The sequence below is a fragment of the Clavispora lusitaniae genome (genome assembly GCF_014636115.1).
Source record: "Clavispora lusitaniae strain FDAARGOS_655 chromosome Unknown tig00000105_pilon, whole genome shotgun sequence".
NCBI classification, from domain to species: Eukaryota; Fungi; Ascomycota; class Pichiomycetes; order Serinales; family Metschnikowiaceae; genus Clavispora; species Clavispora lusitaniae.
The window spans coordinates 10,001-29,071 of record NW_027093978.1 but is presented as its reverse complement, the minus strand read 5'-3'; the positions used below and the strand labels follow the sequence as shown (position 1 = coordinate 29,071).

At 41.4% G+C, this 19,071-nt stretch overlaps 9 protein-coding genes across 9 annotated transcripts; 4 read left to right on the top strand and 5 right to left on the bottom strand. All coding sequences in view use genetic code 12, as the record gives it.

Annotated features, from left to right (window-relative positions):
- Window positions 1-415: 415 nt before the first annotated feature.
- GRX3 (monothiol glutaredoxin) lies at window positions 416-1,132 on the top strand (the record flags this gene model as incomplete). The annotated part of the gene is made up of 1 exon (XM_002615901.1): window positions 416-1,132. The coding sequence occupies one exon, from the start codon at window positions 416-418 to the stop codon at window positions 1,130-1,132; it is 717 nt and encodes a 238-aa protein (XP_002615947.1).
- Window positions 1,133-1,464: 332 nt separating this feature from the next.
- Window positions 1,465-3,357, bottom strand: FOB63_003011 (uncharacterized protein; the record flags this gene model as incomplete). The annotated part of the gene is made up of 1 exon (XM_002615902.2): window positions 1,465-3,357. The coding sequence occupies one exon, from the start codon at window positions 3,355-3,357 to the stop codon at window positions 1,465-1,467; it is 1,893 nt and encodes a 630-aa protein (XP_002615948.2).
- A 110-nt stretch (window positions 3,358-3,467) lies between these two features.
- Window positions 3,468-5,645, bottom strand: FOB63_003010 (JmjC domain, hydroxylase family protein; the record flags this gene model as incomplete). Its single annotated transcript, XM_002615903.1, has 1 exon — window positions 3,468-5,645. One exon carries the CDS (start codon window positions 5,643-5,645, stop codon window positions 3,468-3,470), a length of 2,178 nt encoding a protein of 725 aa, XP_002615949.1.
- Window positions 5,646-5,883: 238 nt separating this feature from the next.
- Window positions 5,884-6,174, top strand: FOB63_003009 (putative integral membrane protein; the record flags this gene model as incomplete). The annotated part of the gene is made up of 1 exon (XM_066102296.1): window positions 5,884-6,174. One exon carries the CDS (start codon window positions 5,884-5,886, stop codon window positions 6,172-6,174), a length of 291 nt encoding a protein of 96 aa, XP_065958318.1.
- Window positions 6,175-6,431: 257 nt separating this feature from the next.
- Window positions 6,432-7,787, bottom strand: FOB63_003008 (uncharacterized protein; the record flags this gene model as incomplete). The annotated part of the gene is made up of 1 exon (XM_002615904.2): window positions 6,432-7,787. The coding sequence occupies one exon, from the start codon at window positions 7,785-7,787 to the stop codon at window positions 6,432-6,434; it is 1,356 nt and encodes a 451-aa protein (XP_002615950.2).
- Window positions 7,788-7,915: 128 nt separating this feature from the next.
- Window positions 7,916-9,595, bottom strand: FOB63_003007 (uncharacterized protein; the record flags this gene model as incomplete). The annotated part of the gene is made up of 1 exon (XM_002615906.1): window positions 7,916-9,595. One exon carries the CDS (start codon window positions 9,593-9,595, stop codon window positions 7,916-7,918), a length of 1,680 nt encoding a protein of 559 aa, XP_002615952.1.
- Window positions 9,596-10,264: 669 nt separating this feature from the next.
- FOB63_003006 (bifunctional triglyceride lipase/lysophosphatidylethanolamine acyltransferase) lies at window positions 10,265-12,091 on the top strand (the record flags this gene model as incomplete). Its single annotated transcript, XM_002615908.2, has 1 exon — window positions 10,265-12,091. The coding sequence occupies one exon, from the start codon at window positions 10,265-10,267 to the stop codon at window positions 12,089-12,091; it is 1,827 nt and encodes a 608-aa protein (XP_002615954.2).
- Window positions 12,092-12,105: 14 nt separating this feature from the next.
- On the bottom strand, window positions 12,106-12,924 carry FOB63_003005 (Elongator subunit; the record flags this gene model as incomplete). Its single annotated transcript, XM_002615909.1, has 1 exon — window positions 12,106-12,924. One exon carries the CDS (start codon window positions 12,922-12,924, stop codon window positions 12,106-12,108), a length of 819 nt encoding a protein of 272 aa, XP_002615955.1.
- Window positions 12,925-14,085: 1,161 nt separating this feature from the next.
- Window positions 14,086-16,230, top strand: FOB63_003004 (ferric reductase family protein; the record flags this gene model as incomplete). The annotated part of the gene is made up of 1 exon (XM_066102295.1): window positions 14,086-16,230. The coding sequence occupies one exon, from the start codon at window positions 14,086-14,088 to the stop codon at window positions 16,228-16,230; it is 2,145 nt and encodes a 714-aa protein (XP_065958317.1).
- Between the last annotated feature and the right edge of the window lie 2,841 nt (window positions 16,231-19,071).

Genomic DNA, 19,071 nt, shown 5'->3' with positions numbered 1-19,071 from the left:
CGCTGTTTATTGTCCACAAGGAGGATCCTTGGTAGAATTGTAACTCTTTTACTATTTTAAAATGTTTTTTTTCCAACTTGTTGGCATTTGCTAACGTCATACTGAAGCGGGTTTCTCCGTGGTCCTAACACTCATGCCCAGATGGCATTTCTGCGCGTTGGGTGAAACCCCATCGTCCCTACACACAGGACACACTTGTGTCCAACAAAGTTCAGGCTCTGCCTATTGTTTGATCTTGACCAACCAAGCATCTCGAAACAAACAACACGCTTTGCCACCCCGAAGAACAAACGGGAGGCAAGACCGGATGCAAGAAAGGGCACGTGACATATCACGTGCTCTTACATCGAGAGTATTTTCCACCTCCCGCTTCTCTGATTGCACGTGACTCCAAACCATTCCATCTTCTTCCCCAATGTCAGTCATAGAAATCGAGTCGGAGGAGCAGTTTACTCAGCTTACGAAAACTGATCCAGACCAGTTGGTCACTTTATACTTCCACACCCCATGGGCTGCGCCATGCCAGACCATGAACTCTGTCATCAAAACTTTGGCCAATGCTAACCCTTCGGTCACTTTTCTTTCCATCAATGCAGACGACCAGCTGGAAATCAGCGAGTTGTTTGAAGTTTCTGCTGTGCCTTACTTCATTTTGATTCGTAACTCAACCATCTTGAAGGAAATGAGTGGTGCTGACCCAAAGGAATTGATTGCCGCTTTGAATGAGTTTTCCAGTGGTGGCAAGGCACCCTCTGCGGAAGAAAAAGGGCCTGCCGCCGCTTCGGCCCCTCCAACAGCAACAAACGAATCCCAGGCTCCCGAAGATCTCAACGAACGTTTGCAAAAATTGACCTCCGCAGCTCCTGTGATGCTTTTCATGAAGGGTTCCCCTTCCGCTCCACAATGTGGGTTTTCCCGCCAATTGGTGGCCATATTGAGAGAGCACCAAGTGAGATTCGGCTTCTTTGATATTTTGAAGGATGACTCTGTGCGTCAAGGATTGAAAACATTTTCTGATTGGCCCACATTCCCACAGTTGTACATCAACGGCGAATTCCAGGGAGGATTAGATATCATCAAAGAGCTGCTTGAAGATGACCCCGAGTTTTTCGAAAAGGCAGTCTCAGCATGATTTCTGTCTGTTATCTAGAATATCTATAATTTTTAATTTATCTCGTGACATATTGTAGAAAGAGCCACATTGGAGATGACAGCAGTGAGGTATGTACTCATATCTTACAATCTTGAAGTCCTTCTGACATTCTCCAATCCGATTTTAGAGCCAAGAAGAGTGACTTGAATGCACCATTTCAGCGTCATTTTTCTTTAAGTTCTTCTGAAGAGTTACATTAACTGCTCCCATAGTCTCGTCAAGTTAACGAGTCTTATATCTATATATATACCATTATGTAGCCACCAACCTAGTGCCAAATTACCATCCTGTTGAAAAACTTCTTTTTCTTATCACAATCTCCCTTGTGACACAAGCATCTCCAACTGCAAATCATCCAGGAAATCCAGCGAATTATCGAGATCCGTTATCTTCTCTTCCGAGTCTATCGTTGTTGTTGCGTTTCTAATTGCCATTTTTTTCTCAGTTGTACTCACTTTCTGGTCAACGCCGACATTTTTATCTATCCGATGTCTTTCCGATGTGAACGTTCTATTCTGATTCTTTAAAATCATATCATCGAGGTCATCATTGAGTTCGTCATCTGAATTTTCGATGTCTTCACTCATACTATCCTCTTCTTCATCTCCTTCTTGACCAATCTTCTCTGCAATAACAACTTGAAATTGATCCGTTGCGCCAGAAACTGCATCTTTGTCACTTTCCAAGACAGGTAAATCTCCGTCTGCATAAAGAGGCTTGAAGCTTCCACCAAGACGATTATAGTTGTATCTGTTAGTTCCATATCGAAGTTTATACTGGAAACTGTTATATATGGCCGGAAGCAAGAATCCATCATACAAGTTTGCTGTTTGAAACAGTACGTATGGTCGTCCGATATATCTCACGTAGTCCAGAATGTCCCTTTGAACTTTATTAGCCTCCCGAAGCATCTTGAAATGGCGTGGGAACTTCATGGGTTGTGTCTTACCTGGGGTTTCACCCACGGACCGAAGCTCACTCCTAACAGCTCTAAGTCCAAAATCCTGTATCGATTCAGGAAAAGTATCATTGAGACTCAACTTATCAACTATTTTTGCTGCCACAGAAATGTCAAACTGCAGATCGTTGTAAACAGCGTAGTTCTCCAATAAGGCAAGATGCAAGAGCCCGATGTTATTGTAGCCGTCAAATACCTCTTGGATCGATAAGTAGTCATTTGTATCCTCATCTAAACCAGCAAACTTAGAGCTCGAATGGATCACTTTACCTATGGCATGGAAGAGCGAAATATGGTTTTCTCTAACCAGAGCAGACACTTTCATGAACAGAGGCAGCATGGCCCAAAACTGTAGATTGCATATCAGAGAGCGTATATCACCGCTTTCATACATGGGCTGGAATACTTGATCAGTGAGGCTGGGCGGAATTCGCAACTTCTCGCTAGCCACAATGTGTCCAAGAGTTTTCTTTAAGAACGTCTTTGCGACGGGAAGGACTTTGATTCTTTGAACGAGCCCGCTCGCTATCGTTGTCCTTAGTAGTTCAGATCCAAGTAGAGTTTCCAACGTCAAATTATTTTCAATGTTATAAAAACTTTTGTTTCTGTCTTCACTTTGAATTTCCACCTCCGTCAAACAAAGTACAAGAGGGGGCAATTCAGCACTAGAGTAAATCCACAGTGCCAAACTTCGACGGAAAGATTCCAAAGTTTTTGGATGGAAAACGTTAGGTAACTCTTCGATCAAAATCACAGCCAAGTTCAGTCCAACTCTATATCTGCAACCATCGAGAAAATCAGAAAAGTGATCAGGCTGTGGGATGTTAAGAAGCTCTGACTCCAGGTATTCCACTACCTCCAGATCGGCTGTCTCCAGAAAGTCCTGTGCACTTTGTCTTTTCCCGATTTTCCCACCCACCAACTCTTTGGATAGACACTTGACCAATGTAGATTTGGATGACCCTGATGGCCCAGTAAGCGCAAGAAAACGCACACGCAGTTCTCCATTGATCATAGAACCCAAAGCGTCCCTAATTTCCTTTGCTTTGCGGGGATTAATACACACCTGACTCGATGAAGTAGGCCGATATTTTTCTGTCCATTGTAATTCTTCAGATGGTTTGGGCGGCAATTTTATCTTTTTCGGAGGCGGGAACGCTATTGGGTCTTCTGAAATTTCATCCAATTCTTCACTAAGGCTATCATCTTCCACATATATTGGCGTTTTCTTTCGCCTAGGACCCATCAATAATCTGTTCAAAGTTTGCGCGCACAGAACTGTCATATCATACTATTATATTATGAGAATTCTCTACAGTCAGGATAGATGATATCGTATAAATATATTCGTACTCATTAAATTTCGTTGAAAGACTCACTTACAAAATGGAACTTGGATGGCTCGGTTGAATGTTGTATGGCTCGGTTTGAAAACTCATTGACGAAGATAATCCGGCTGGTTGATTCCGGGGAAAAAGTGGCTGGGCCCTTTTCGATAGCATAGTTCAGCAGAGAAGCATGGAACAGAGATGGAGGAAGATGTGCCTCAATTTCAGAAGCAGAATACTGCCGATTGAAGCTCCTGTACTTGGTGACCAATTCCATGTTGAAAAACGGGTTGCTGTCTGTCTCATACCCTACGGGCAAAATGAGATTCTTATAGTGTACTTCAATAGAGTCAGACAACTGTGGGTACACCAGAACTTCTAGGGTGGATTCACTCCTATTATTGCGAGTAGCTAAACCACAGAATGTATTATTTGTCTGTCTTTTTGATCCTGTTGGAATGGTGAACTGAACCATGGAATTTGAATCAATGAACAGCGCTTCCATGGAATAGTGGCTAGTGGGATCTGGAATGCTTCTGTGTTGCTTGCACACTTTTTTGTTGAAATCGAACCCTCCAGCCAAGGCACATGTGCCATGGAAAGACCGAGTGCATTTAGGTGAAGTGCATTGGAAACAAGCCCCTTGGGATGGAGATTTCACAGACTGCAGAATCTTATTGCGAGTGTGGCATACTAGACATTTCAAGTTTCTTTGTGGCCGTGTAATGTTACTAAAGCCCTTGACCACATCTCTCCACAAGTTGTCTAAAAAAACTTTTTCGAACACCAACTGATCTGGAAACATTTCAGCGCACAAACGGTGCACTTCCAATGGCTTTTTTGTGGCGTAATCGAACATATCCGTTTGAAGAAGCTCAAAAGGTTTGAATTTTGTGAGTTCTATATCGAGGTCATTTGGACATAATAGACATTGATGAGTGACTGCTTCGACTTTTTGCCTCTTCCGCCCTGGTATTTTCTTGGTAGGTACTTCTGACGGCGAACGTGACAACTGTTTCAGTGGCTTGTACACTTCCGAATCATATGGAATTCCCTTAAATCTGCAAAAAAGCATTCGATGATTGATGGCCACAGCATCAGTTATACATTCACATTTCTGCGTTTTCTCTGCGAAAGGAAACCAGTCGTCTAATGCAAAGTTCACAGATTCCGCCAAGTTGAATCCGAAATTAAATCCGGCATGGTAGCCGTACGGATAAGTTATCATAAACTCTCCTTGTTTATGTACTATCTTGTTGCAAGTTATTCCGTGTTTTGCAAGAAACTGTGGCGATGCGAGAAATGTCTTGTGTCGGAGAAACTCGTGGCACTGTTTGTAATCTTCTGCAAATATTTCCTTCATTAAAGTGTAGAACTTCTTATGCTCCCGCTGCGGAATAGAATACCATTGTTTGGGAGCCCCAAAGTGAAGGTAGTTGATGGAGTAGAGGTCCTGGTCTTCCAAATGCCAAGAGAAACTAGCCTTCCACAAACCCGCGTACAAGTAAGCGTCATTCACACCGGGAATCTTTTCCTCCATCAAATCTAGCACATTGGGAAGATGTGCCACATTCCAGGCCTTAGTAGATTCTAAGAAAAGCGATCCCAACATGTCTGCACCATACATTGGTTCGGCGTAGCCAAGTGATCTCCAGTAGAGCTGTTCCAACTCTTCACACCGCTCATTGGTGAACTCAGACGTGTCAATGTTGAAGTCTCCCTGCAAGAAGTTTGCAGCAGGTTTCAGAGACGACTTGCTTCGCAATGAATAGCCTTCTTTTTGTGTCAGTTTGTTTTCCGCAGAAGGCAGCCCACGCCTGGTCTTTTTGTGGGCTGGTGGAACATAGTTTGGTTTTTGTGAAATGCTTTTCCATTGATAGATGTCATACAGACGCTGGCGCTCGACATTTTGCAGCGAATAGACGCCTTGGTGGCCTGGCGTTACGTTCATATTCTGGATGATTGGGTTCTTTATCCTGATGCGTGCAAGGTTTTTTGGTGTATAAGTACCACGCAACAGCTCCGTCCACTCAGGTGGTGGAATGATCTTGACTATTCCTGACTGCATTCCATACTTGTTGATGGCCTTGTTATATTGGTAGAAGTCTGTGAATTGGGCCATTGTAGGCTCAAACACAGGAACGCCATCACTGTAGAAAGCAGGCTCCACCTGAAGTTGCGGATCGCATTTATAGCGGCTCTCCATAGTGACAGGTGGTACGATGAGAAAAAAACCTATATGAAGAAGCCATCAACCTTCTGGTCGAAATGACGTGAGCTGATTATCGCGGAGTTCGGTCTAGGGCAATGTACAGGGGAATCCATGTGCAGCTCGCTTACAACGGTTATGTGTAGGCCCTGGATCGCCAGATGTGAATATCTCAAGCCTTGATTTTTGGCCCCCCGTACCTGCAACTTCATCGATATTCCAACACCAGATCAAAATGGCTCAGATAAAATACCAGAATAGGAAGCCACGCATTTCTAAGTCTAGAGCGGCCAAGGCCTCTTTTCTTACGGGTGCTATAGTGATCTTCGTCATAGTCTTCACCTATCATTTGGTGTGGGCCGTCAAAGCCCTCTATGGCAAACGGTTTGGAAGCACATTGAACACTGTGGTTATAGCTGTCGGAAGCCTTGTTGTCCACTTCGCAGCAACCACATCCTTTTTGATGTTCTTGGAAACTAGATGGTTGAGCAATCACATTGATGCTGACCACAAGAAATACATCTAGCATCCGGCGGGTTTTATAGATATCGCGTAGGGGAATACATGAGTTACTTATGTACACTGATATGTAAATATTGATAGAGGGGAATTAATTTTTGGAAACACGAATTTCGACGGAAAAGAAGACTAAGTACAACTTTCTGACCAAGTGTCAAGCTATATTCCATAACACAGAGAAAGGTCCTTTACAACAGCTTAGATACTTAAGTACTATTTTTGTAAAGTAATAATGATGAGGCTATGCTATTATAAAGGGCATTTCTACACAGACTGTGCATCTCCTGGATGCAATACTGGTGGAAGATCTTGTCCTGGGCTGGACGGAACTTGTAGTACAGATGCAGCAGAGGAACATCTTTCCCGTGTGATTTCGATGATACTTACATCTTCTTCGTCCTCCGAGTCCGGAATCACATCCCCCTCGCTTTCCTGCTGAAGTGTTTTTAAGATTATCCCCAGCAGAGGCGGTACAAGCAGAAATGTACCATGAAATGCGATAGTGGAGCGTGAAACATATGATTCGTCCTTCGATGGCGACCCGCCTGCGGGGGAATTTACTGTCGAAGAATGTGCATTTGCGGTGAGGAAAACTTCTTGGGAAATGGGACTTTCAGGAATAGGTGAGGACGTTATGACAAGGCTCTTTGGCCAAGGGCCGCTGTCTGCCTTCGGTTGCTTGAGTGGTGAGGAAACGATCTCCTGGTTTTCACTGTAAGGGCTTTCCGATTCTTTAGGAAATGTTGATGCAAATTGTATACTCGTAAGGACATCCACTGAGTCTGGTGCATCCATCTGCTGGTTTGAAAATATCTCATCTTTCTCTATTCTTTGTGCTGGTTCCAATGGTGTATCTCTCAGAAGATCGCCAATCAAATCGCACTCTGGTTCCGAGTCGGAAATCACGGATTCATTTTCCAGTTGCTGACTATCGGCAAAAACTTGAGAAAGCGTGAGAACAGCTGGGGCCATTTGCAGCGACGATTCCGGACCTTCGAACGTAGTATTATCTAAATGTTCATCATCCAAGTCATAAAGCCATTTCACATCCTCTGCTGAGAGATTGTCGCTAAGCTGACGGGAGGCTTGAGACCACATAGATTCCAGATTTTGCGTGGCTTCCGGTGTTTGTTCCCACTTCTGTAGCTCCTCAATTTTACGCGTAATAGATTTGAGGTTCTTCTTGTGCCGTTGGGAAAAGGATGGAAACCTCAGTTGAATACCCTCTAACAACGATTTCCATTCATTTTCAGAGATCAAGTTCTCAGTGTGGTGGTCCTTGTTTGACCCTCTTTCAACCTTGTTTAAAATGCTATCCACTTTGGACTCATCGCCCGTGAAAAAATCAAGAATCTTCTTCGTGTTGACCTCTTTCTTAGAACCCAAAGTCTCGCAAACAAAGGCGCTTAGAGATGAAATAGGCTTCTCTTTTTTCAGTCTCGCCACGCTTCGCTTTTTCTTCTTCACCACTTTGAGTTGCGGAGGAGCGACTGTTTCGAGAGCATGTTTAAATTTACTTAGTTTGCTAAGCGTTTTTTCTCGCTGTTCATGGTCTTCGTGGCGAGCTTGGATTTGTGTCGATAAGAAATGTAGTGAAGGCTCTTCTTCATCCGCCTCCATTTCTAAATGGCAATATTATGCGTTGAAGATGATATAGAGTCGCGTTTACCCTCACGCGCGCATATAGAAAAGCGTTGTCTCGCGCAGATGATTTATTGATGAATAAATATATATATAATAAAAAAAACCTAATCCAGTTTCTGTTCCTCCTTGATTTCCCAAAGACCTTTCTTTTTGTTGTATACGGCCACCTCTTGGATGGTGTGTTTTAGTATACTTTTGGTGTATGTCTTAAATTCCTTCTTAGCCAATTCCGAGAGCGTACCGATGGAGAAATCATTATTCTCTTTGATAAACGCAACGAGCTTTTTGATAATTTCTGGCTCCTTGATTGTCGGCTTTTGAGGTGTGAGGATATTTGGAGTAGTAGAGGAAGTGGTATCCGTCTTCTGTGGGGTCCCAAGCTGTTTTAACGTGAGTGGTAGACTGTTTTGTTTCGGCGGAGCCAGTATACTCTTGTTACTACCCCAATAATCTTTGAATGGATTAATTGGGAAAGGTATATTCGCATCTAGTCGCTCATATTTGAGAGCGTCAAAGAACGCAAAAGTGGTGCTGGAACCATCATTCCAGTACGTAGTAGATTGAACAGTGTTTACTGGGATGCGTTTTTTGCTCGTGTCCCCATTTTCTTCAACAAAATCGTCCATGTCATCTTCTTCATTTATTTCGTCATCATCATCTTCTCCATCTTCCAACTCATCAATATCTTCACCATCCTCATCATCGCCATCCCAGTCCAAATCGGAATCATAATCATAATCAAATCCAGTTTTAGTCGTATCTAGGACATCAGTAGGTTCAATAATGGTTTTCAAATGCTTAACAGAACACCATGTGCCAATGTAAGGGGGTTTGGAGTTCTCATAAAACTGCAAATACTTTATTGGAGGTAAATGACTCACCAATTCCTGAATATCCTTTTCTGTAGCCAGAGGAGAATTGAGTGCTTGAACGAGCTGTTCTGAATTGGTGTATGTAAATTCCGTAGCCTTTTTCAGCAGCGAAATCAGACTCAAATCCATTTTAATCTCCATACTGAGGCCCTTATCGAACTCCAGTATCGACCGCAGAAGCTCATCTTGTAAGAGCTGAGGACTTGGAGCCATCACCACATTCTTTTTTATGAAAAAAGGTAGGAAATCCTTTTCGTACTGGGATGTAACTTGACAAGGGATATCTTGTTTCGAAGTCTCGGCATTTTGATGTTCGGTCTTTGGTTTGGTAGGAACCTGCTGCTTGATAGAAAAGAAACTGGAGATCTTCATTTGACTGCGCTCCTTCTGCTCCTCCTTCCGTTTCCTTTCTTCCTCCTTGGCTTTCCTTTCCAACTCCTTTTTGCGGCGTTCTTCATCCTTCCGTTTTCTTTCCTCTTCAACCTTCTTTCTCTTCTCTTCACGTCTCAAACGCTCTTCTTCACGTTTTTGCTCCTTTTCCTTCTCTATTTGTTCTCTTCTCAACTTCTTTTCCAACTCCTTACGTTCTCTCTCTTCCCTCTTGGCTTGTCGTTCTTGCTCCTTGCGTATTTCTCTTTCTAGTCTTTCAAGCTCGCGTTGCTTCTGTTTCTCCATTCTTTCAAGTTGTTTTTGAGAAGCGGTGGATAAAGGAGTAGCTACTGGTCCACCGAACACTGTAGTCATTGGTTCTTGCAGTAGATGAGGCAGACCAGGTGTCGAAAGACGAATTCTTTTTGTATCTGGTTCCTCGTTGATATCATTTTTCTCTGCTGATAGCTGGCCGATTGGAGCTTCGTGGTTAAGTGTGTAAGTTGGAAACTCCCCTGGAGTTGAATTGGGTGAAGGAAACATGCCTATACCCGAGCAAACAGATTGTTGGTGTTTAGATCTTGGTCAAACTACCGTGGACGCGTAAAATTCTTGAAACGCGCGCTCAGTGTGTTACACCATTTCAATGAAGCTACGAAGGAGCCATGGGGGCCCTCAAAGATTATATATTGTTATTGCGATCAAGCAAGTAATTCAATATATTGAGCAGAAGTAGAGATAGTATTAAATGAATCGTTAATCGTGGAATACTATACGAATACTAGCTAAAAAGTACGACACTGGTATCGATCACAGGAGGGAGCTTGTTCCGTACCGTTAAACGAATGAAGGATACTCGAAGTTATTCACTTGCATCACCTTGCTTGTGCTTTTGTAGTATACTTTTGCTTTATTGTATTTTTTTACATTACTCGTATCAAACTGTTTATTGAGGTCGAAACCCTGCGGAATTTACAAACTTATAACCTTCTGCCATGTTCCGAAATATCTGAAAATTTATACAGCTTCAATATGAAGCCGTTGATTAACAATACTATATATTGGACAAATTTATAGAGTAGAGAATGTATTGAAAAAATGCAAATAGCAATTCAAAAAGTCCATGCACTATTACCGTTTTCGGAAGAGGATGCACATAGACTGAGACCGTTATCTAAGATTACTTCAGGAATTGCACAACTTTTATTGCCAATGATCCGACGAGTCTCAGCATTGATCATCCCACCAATTGTCACGTTCGTTGTTAAGTGGACGCCGTCTTTTGTGTGGGTTCTTCTTGACTTTTTCTTGGACATTTGGCTCTTTTGGGTCCGCAAGCTATATTATTCCCACACAAGAAAGGACACTTTGAAAGAGAATGTGAAGATGCTAAAGAATGTCGAGACTTACGAAGAGTTTGTTCGTATTGTCACAGAGATTGATAGACTCACCAACATGGACTTGTGGAGAAAGAATTTTGTCTCCAAGCATTATGATTACATTCTCATCAATGATAGAATGGAACTTCTTCGTCAAGCTAGACTCAATAAAGATGCATCGTTTATCATGTCACTACTACGGTCTGGGCTCATACGGAACTTTGGAGGCATTGCTCAAAAGAGACTTTACACCAAATCGTATTTGGGAACGAAACTTAAGATCCAGGAATACATTGTGGAAGTGCTCGATTGTTTGAAATATCTTAACGACTCCATCGAAGCCGTGGGTGAAAATGATTATATTATGAATGGGAAGCAACTCAAAATTAATTTCTTCCAGGACGCTCGTCAGCTGTTTGGTTGCACAGCCTTGATTCTACAGGGTGGTTCATTGTTTGGTATTTGTCACTTAGGAGTAGTTAGGGCACTTTTTTTCAAGGGCTTACTCCCCAGAGTTATAGGTGGTAGCGCAGTTGGGGCAGCAGTTGCTTCTCTCGTATGCACCTTAACTAACAACGAGTTGATGCCGATCTTGGTATCCATTGTCGATGTTATGGGCGATGTCGATAAACTTAACCACGAGGTTGACGAGAGGTACGGAAATGTGATTGAAAACGTGGTTCGAAAGGGCTACTCCCAGGATATCCTAATTTTTCTTAAATTCGTTCGTGATACCATAGGCGATATGACATTCGAAGAAGCCTATTTGAAAACTCAAAGAATATTGAATATCGTTATTCATCCCTCCCACACAGCGGTTCCATCGCTACTTAACTATATAACTGCTCCTAATGTCATTATATGGACAGCTATTTACGCGTCCATCGGAACCGGAGTCTTATCCGATGACGTCAAGCTTTATGTCAAGGATTTTAATGGTGAGATAGTTCCTATCGAGCCCGAATTGGATATTAAATTCTTGAAACCACAGGACGTTAATTACTCGCAACACTATTTCCGAGGCGTCAATGATAGAGGCGCAAGTACACCTCTGGGAAGCACACCATATACGCGGCTCACTGAATTATTCAATGTCAACCATTTTATAACTAATTTGGCGCGTCCATATCTAGCACCTGTTATCAGCAACGATATCAAGCATCATCATTCATATGGCAAAATTAAGACAGAGAAAACTGACGACACTGACTACACAATTGAATGGCTTCGACAGAAAGACACGCCAGGCATTGAAAAAACGATAAAGTCTCTGACTGTTTCCAAAAAGCTACCTAATGATTCGGGCTTCAACTATGCAAAACACTTGAAAAATGTATTGGGTCTCGAAGTCCAACACAGGCTTGAGGTAATGAATAAGCTTGGAATATTGCCAGATGTCATTAAAAGGCTATGTATTGACGAGAAACCCTCCACTGCACACCTTAGTTCCAGTTTGAGAGAAATAACTATTGTGCCAGAACTTCGCTACCTTGTGCGTGATTTTGGAAGAGTGTTCGATGTTGGCAAAACCAGGAAAAATATACCGTATTGGATTTTGGTAGGAGAAAGATCTGTTTGGCCGTTATTGCCTCTTATATGGGCCAGGTGCTCCATTGAGTTCGCACTAGATGATCTTTACAACCTCCATAGAAAGCACTAAGATTATTTTCGTACTCAACGAAAAAACAATTTGACTGTAGACTCTTTCGAAAGATGGTAGACGTATTCTTTCTCGACCACATATATGCTTGCACTGGTAGGCTTTGAACCTCTAGACACGGTTAGGCAACCTGTTATATCATTGGCTCGACCTGTTGATAGAGGCAGAATGTTGACGTTCAAAGACGAACGATGATACAACTTTATGTAAAAGTCTGTAATTTTAAACACTGGATCTTGCGGATTTTCATTTTCCATGTTGATCATCGGAGACTCTGCATTGATTGTAATAAATAGAGAGTTGCAAGCCTGGATGAGTTTCGAAACCCATCGCAAAATATCATTGCTGGTGGCATCTGTGGCTGCTAGGAGTATCTCTAAACCCTCAACGAAAACAACACAGTTCGACAGACCTTGCAGCACCACTTTGCTTAAAATATCTGTAAAGAGTGAAGCCAACTGTTGCTTGCAATTATCAGTTTTAGTGATTTTTTTGGTGAATAAGTCAGAGAAACAGTCAACAAATGTAAAGTTTTTGGAGCTGGCTAAATCGAGACCTTGCTTGCGACATGAGTTAATCACGAAATCAGCACTGTTGTGGAATGAAACGTATACTGCCAGTGTTCTGTTGTTCTTTTTGAGTACGAGATCTCTGTTCACCAGATTCGCTGTCCCAAGCAAAGCATTTTCAAGAAGAGTATTGAGTAGCCATGACGGATCAGTTCCTTCTCTATGTGATATCACTTGTAGCGTGTGTTCGTCGCCAGAAGGTGAACACGTTGATAACAAAGAATTATCGCTATAGAATACCAAGTCCTGTTGCTGTGACGCCATAATGAAGATATGAGATGAACCAACTCCATATGTAGGTTTTCTTGGTGTGCTATATACACACTACTTCATGTAAAATATCGCTAAGTAACATGTTGCATTAGAGAACTACACTTGTAGTTTTAGGTACTGTCTTTTCATCACATAGAAATACTCAGAAGTAGTTTGCAAGTATTTAAGTATTTAATGAGTGAGAATCCTGCTGCTCGCATATGCAACGAAATAGATAGTGTGACATTCGAGATTTCAGTCCTCCACAAATACTTTTCCCTTCCTAAATTGCCTAAGCAGGAACAAATTGCTAAAAGACCCTGTACATATTGATGTATTAATTCTTTCTGGCTACTAATTTCACTTCCGTGTCTGCGTTCAATTGAAAGGTGCGAAAGTATAGTAAAAGTACATGTAATACGAGTCCCAAGAAGTACAGTAAATCAAGCAACACGACAGCATATCCACCGTAGGAGAGCTACCCACAGTGTAAATTCTAAATGAAAAATTTCTCGTATAAGTGCAACCACGCACTTTAGCCGATTTGTAGGAGAATTCCGTTGCCACAGTAACAAACCATTGCCTGCAATTGCCCCATCTCCATTTAAACCCCACCATATTCAAAGAAACCGTACGTTCTAATTGGATAATACACAGAAGCAAAACGGAAAAAAAAAATAACGCCCGTTTTCCCCTGCATATCCTACTTGTGCAGATGGTGATGAAAGTTATCTGATTGGATCAGATACCCCGCTTTGCATGATATTTCCCAATACGTCGTAAAAGTTTTTTTTTTTTTTTCATTTTTTAACGTTCTATTTTTTTGCCACCTGAAAGATTCATGTCATAGTTGCCCTTTCTTTCTTGTAGAATCTCCTACTGAGCAAAATACATTGGTGTACGGCAAAGTTGAGTCGATCAGTACTCTCTTCTCTGTCATGTCATGTCAAAATCTTCAAACCTTAGGCGGCTTTTAGAAATAACCTTTTGCACATTATAACTTAGCGCTTGCAGGAAAAAAACTAGTTTATTGGTTAGTTCTCGTCAGCAATATTGCCGTTTCGCTTTTAGATGGTTGTGCTTCCGATTCTTTTCCGATTTCCTTCCGTGCTTTAAGATGAAGCCGTCTCCCGGTTCAAAGACGAGATCAAGACTTAATTGACGCTTTTCAGAATGCGTCTTTCTGTCATTTTATTTGGCTTATTGGCTTGGCAACCTCTATTTGTCTTGGCGCTTCCACATTACGTTCATTATGGCGTCGGAGGAACGGTGTTTTTTGCTTGCGAGGGTGCTCTAATTGCCCAAGTAACTTTGTGCAATTCTACTGATCCATATCTGTGTTTTTGTTCTTCGGATGTTGGAGTCGCTTCTATCGCAGGCTGCTTCGCTTACAATAATCACAACAAGACACGTAATTACAAATACTGGAGAAACTATTGCAAATCCACTTACAACGTTAGTCTTTCCAATGAACAAATAGCCGAAGGGTACACCTTTTATGAAGAAAGTGCCAAAACTGCTGATCAAATAGAAGGATTCAACGCTACCATTCCTATTGATGTCCCATTCAAACTTGATGATGCCACCATCAAATTGTACGAAGCTGCTTATAAAGTTTTTGATCGAAATTATGACAATTCGTTGTATTATGGGGCAGGTTGCATTGGATATTGGGGATTGATGATTGTGTTATCCATGATCTACAATTGGACATTCTACCTCTTTCCGAAATTGGTGGATATTTTTGATGGAAGATTTTCTAGAATGTGGAGAAAGTATATCTTGCTTCCGGCTTTGGTGAGAAGGAAAAGAGCAGAGGCTCAACGCTTCGGTTACATATTAGACTTTCTTGCTCCTTCAAGATTGGAGACGCTCGTGGTATTTTTCTTCTTCTGGTTGTGCTTCATTGTGAATGCTACTCAAATCTATTACGTAAAACATGATCCCTTAATGGGCCTGAGAAAGGAAGCCCTCAACCGTTATGTTGCAGACCGTACTGGAATTGTTTGTACCGTCATTACTCCTTTGCTTGTATTGTTTGGTGGACGCAATAACTTTGTTCAGCTTTTAACGCGTTGGAAATTTTCTACTGTTTTAGTCTTTCATCGCTGGATCGCACGTCTAGTCGTGTTAATGGCGTTCATTCATTCTGTTTGTTATACTATTCTTTTGATTGATGAAGGTGACTACGCCGTCTCAATGGCTGAGAATTACTTGGTATGGGGCGTTGTGAGTACTACATGTGGGGCGTTGATGTGCTTCCAAGGCCTTCTTTTTTTGAGAAGAAGATGGTACGAAACGTTTTTGGTGCTTCACATATTACTCGGAATATTCTTTCTCGTTGGCCTTTACTACCATGTGTGGAAGTTGAACTATGTTCAGATCGTTTATCCATGCTTCGCAATTTGGGGTTTTGATCGTTTTATGAGATTGGTTAGATTGTCTCTTTTCGGATTACCACTCGCTACTGTTTCATTAGTAGCTGATGAAACTATAACTGTGAGAGTTAAAAGACCTACCTACTGGAAGGTCGTTCCGGGAGGGCACGTCTGGGTCTATTTCTCTTCAAAGGTTTGGTTTTGGCAATCCCACCCTTTCACGATGGTGGATAAAAGAGACGGTACTATTATGCTCTACTGCAAAGTCAAAGGAGGAATAACTAAGACAGTAGCTAAGAGATTAGCTGCACATCCTGAGAAATCTCTTCAAATGAGAATAGGTATCGAAGGGCCGTACGGAGAGCCAAAACCTTTAAAGGGATATTCCAATGTTGTTTTTATTGCAGGAGGTAATGGAATCCCTGGTATTTTCAGTGAGGCTATGAGATGTGCCAAGATTGGTTCAGCTAGCAAGCAAGTATTGAAGTTAATTTGGATTATTCGTGAACCTAGATCTTTGGTATGGTTTTGGGAGGATCTTCAAAGTCTAAAGGACACAAAGATTGAAACAACAATTTATGTAACAAGGCCGGACTCCATTGGTGGTAGTGAAGAGCTACACTCTTTAGTTTCTGCTGGTACTGACTCATTTGAAAAGGAGGAGAAAGCTGATGCTTCCGAAAAGTTTACAGATAATGGAGTACCAATGACTATTGTGGATCAGGTGAGACCAAAACTTCCCCACGTCCAGTTCATCGAGGGTCGTCCCTCCATAGAATCAATTGTGTTATCGGAAATCGGCGAATCTGCTACTAGCGCTGCCTTTGTTGCTTGTGGAAATCCATCAATGGTTGACGACGTTAGGTTTCATGTTGTCAAAAATATCGACACCTCTCAGAAAAAAGTCAACTTCTTTGACGCTCTCGAGGTTTGGGCTTAGTCTTCGAATTTCTTTTGTTTTAGTTATTTAGTTTTTCAAGCTTACCAGATAATAATTAATTGCCACAAAAACAATTGTATGCATAAGAACCCTCTACATCCTTTCCTGACACGTTGAGATTACTTATCAGCGGTATTCTTATGCTTACTCTAAGTGTTCATCTCTTTTTTTTAGAGAACATAATAGATAATAGCCCAAGTCTTTTCCTCCCTGATCCGTAGGCAAATGAGCAGGTTCGCTGCACTGCAAAATTCCCATGAGGAAAATATCGCCATTACAGTCATGTATGTCTATTATAATACCTAACATTGCTCAAATGTTACTACTAGTCTCATACACTTCAGCTAGGCTAGGCTACCAATTAGAGTGTTCGTGACTCAAGCTTTCAAATGTGAAATTAATTTGTCATTTTTTCATTTCCATCTATGAATGAAGGACAAAACCGTGTGAAATGATGACATACACCCACGCATTGCAGAACGGCTTTAACTTTGAAAACCACATATAGGTGTTTTGAATCAATTGTTGAAGGATTCAAGAAATTCTGCCAAATGTGCAAGCGTTGGTTGAGAGCCGGAACATCTATCCTAATGTCTTCATATGGACACTCTTCACGGAGAATAAACTCAGAATGACCAAAATACTTCACTTAAAAGAAAGGGGTAATAAATGCCTACATACTGAGGGTTCCGAAAATGCTACTTTTCTTTAAAGGTCAATTCATAATGCCAGGAACGCCCTAAACTTCACAATTTTACGATCATTACCTGAAGTGAAGATATTTTATTACTAAGTCTGAAATGAACACCTTGCTTCAATATGAGTGTTTGAGACTTTGCTCCTATTAAAGGCCTATCAATTCACATTAAATATCACGGAGAACATCTATTTACTTGGATATAAAGACCTCCATTAAAAAAAAATGGTGGAGACCACGGGAAGTACTCGTCACCCTTTTATGCTTAGTACAAATCAGAGGGTTTGTACTCTCTAGCAACTGCGTTAAAACATCAAGTGACACCTCATTGATTGGTCTGGGTACTAAAGTCTTCTGTCTATATGAAAGTAAATTAAGTACATCACTCGAAGCTCTAAGTTGGTCAGGAATTGTCATTGGTGGTGCACAACCAAGAATATGATAGACTAAATATGCTTAAGTCACACTGTACTTATTTCTACGTCTCCCTGTTTCTTGAAGATAGAGATGTGGTTGCTTAATAGCGAGCGGAGGTACACTTATGCAGCATCAAGGAACCAATTAGTTCCTTTTTATTTTTTACATTTATTAACTTTTGAGTATCTATTAAATAAACTAAAGCAAGTATAAATAAAGCTAAAACAAATAATAAAGGTAAGAATATAACTCAACATAAATTTATTAACTTATCATATCTAACTCTATAGAAGTAGCTCTTACTCAAATATAGTAAATGATAAGGACAACCTCCTTCGACGGGAGATATACAGCAGCGGTAGCTCCGCCTGCTGGGTATCTGTCCTAAGAGAATACGTGGGCTAAGCATGCAATTAGGTGTTAGGTCGACCGAGGGAACCTGGGGGTACCCAGTTCCCGGTTACGGTTACTACAGATAAGCCACAAGGTCTTATCTGGCTGGGTTTACCGATAAACTTTGCCATATGAGATAAGACACGTACCCCTATTTACTACTTCTATAAGAAGCCTGGCTTCCTGTTGTAGTTGGAAACTAGGAACCAAGAATTTAGCACTTGAATATATACATCCACTTGTATTCAGAACCTAACATCTATTGTTTAATATCCTAAATAAGAAAAGAATAGAAAAAATGGGGTTTCCCGATACGTGACCCTGATGGAAGATGTGCTTTTCACAGCATTTATTGAAAGAAAATACTTTTTTCCCTTTCCTTTCAAATAATTTCCTCCACCTTCTCATTAGAGAAATCGACAAATGGTTTAGTACCTAGAAGCCGGGTGCAAATCTCACTGGGTGATGGCAAACCTTGACTTTGTGTGTCTGAATGCAAGTTTTAGTTAGAAGGGTAATCCAGAAGACGTCGTTGATCATATTCACAGAAGATACTAGTATTCAGAGGACCAATCAAAGCTACATCACTTTCGTCTCAAATCCAAGCTCGAAAGAATTTAAGTAATCTCGTGTAACTTTCGACCTTTTGAAATGAGGCTTCGCATCTCTCTTATTCTACACCTTGGCCTTAGTGTGTTGGACTCTCTTAACCTCCAGGGTTTCTGTCTAATTACTTTTGGTGGTAATCCTCTGCATCGTAGACTTCAAGGGGCTCAATAGTAGTGGCAATTTTATCGTTTGGGTACCATTCCTTTTGGAAATACCATTGGACTTTTGCGTCTCGGCCAAGTTCTCCTTATTGTGAACCAAATGGCGCTTCTGTACTGTGTGCCCACATCTGGACCTTGCAGATTGAAAGTTGTGGGATTATGGATCCGGAAAAAGATATCAAGGATCGCTCAAGGATACTTGCGAAGGTTCATATGAAACTTGCAACACCTCAACAAAGTTGGTCTGCCCCGTACAAACTTTCTTGTAATTCACAGCCCCAATGTCTTTCAATCCGTTGGCATAGCCCACTTGGCGTCGACCAAACCTTTGCAAGTAGGCTAGCTCATTTATTGTTAAGGATCTCAAAACCTGGTGTTGTACCCCTCCCCAATGGTGCAACTGTCGTTCAATTCCACAGATGAGATGGTTTTCTTCCTTAACTTGCAATAATTTATATATTTTCCATCTTATTCTTCTCAAACAGTCTCGTTTGTGTTATTATTCGTACTTCCTTACAAAGATTGACTTGTAATACGATTTAAATTATCCAATAAGCTAAAGTC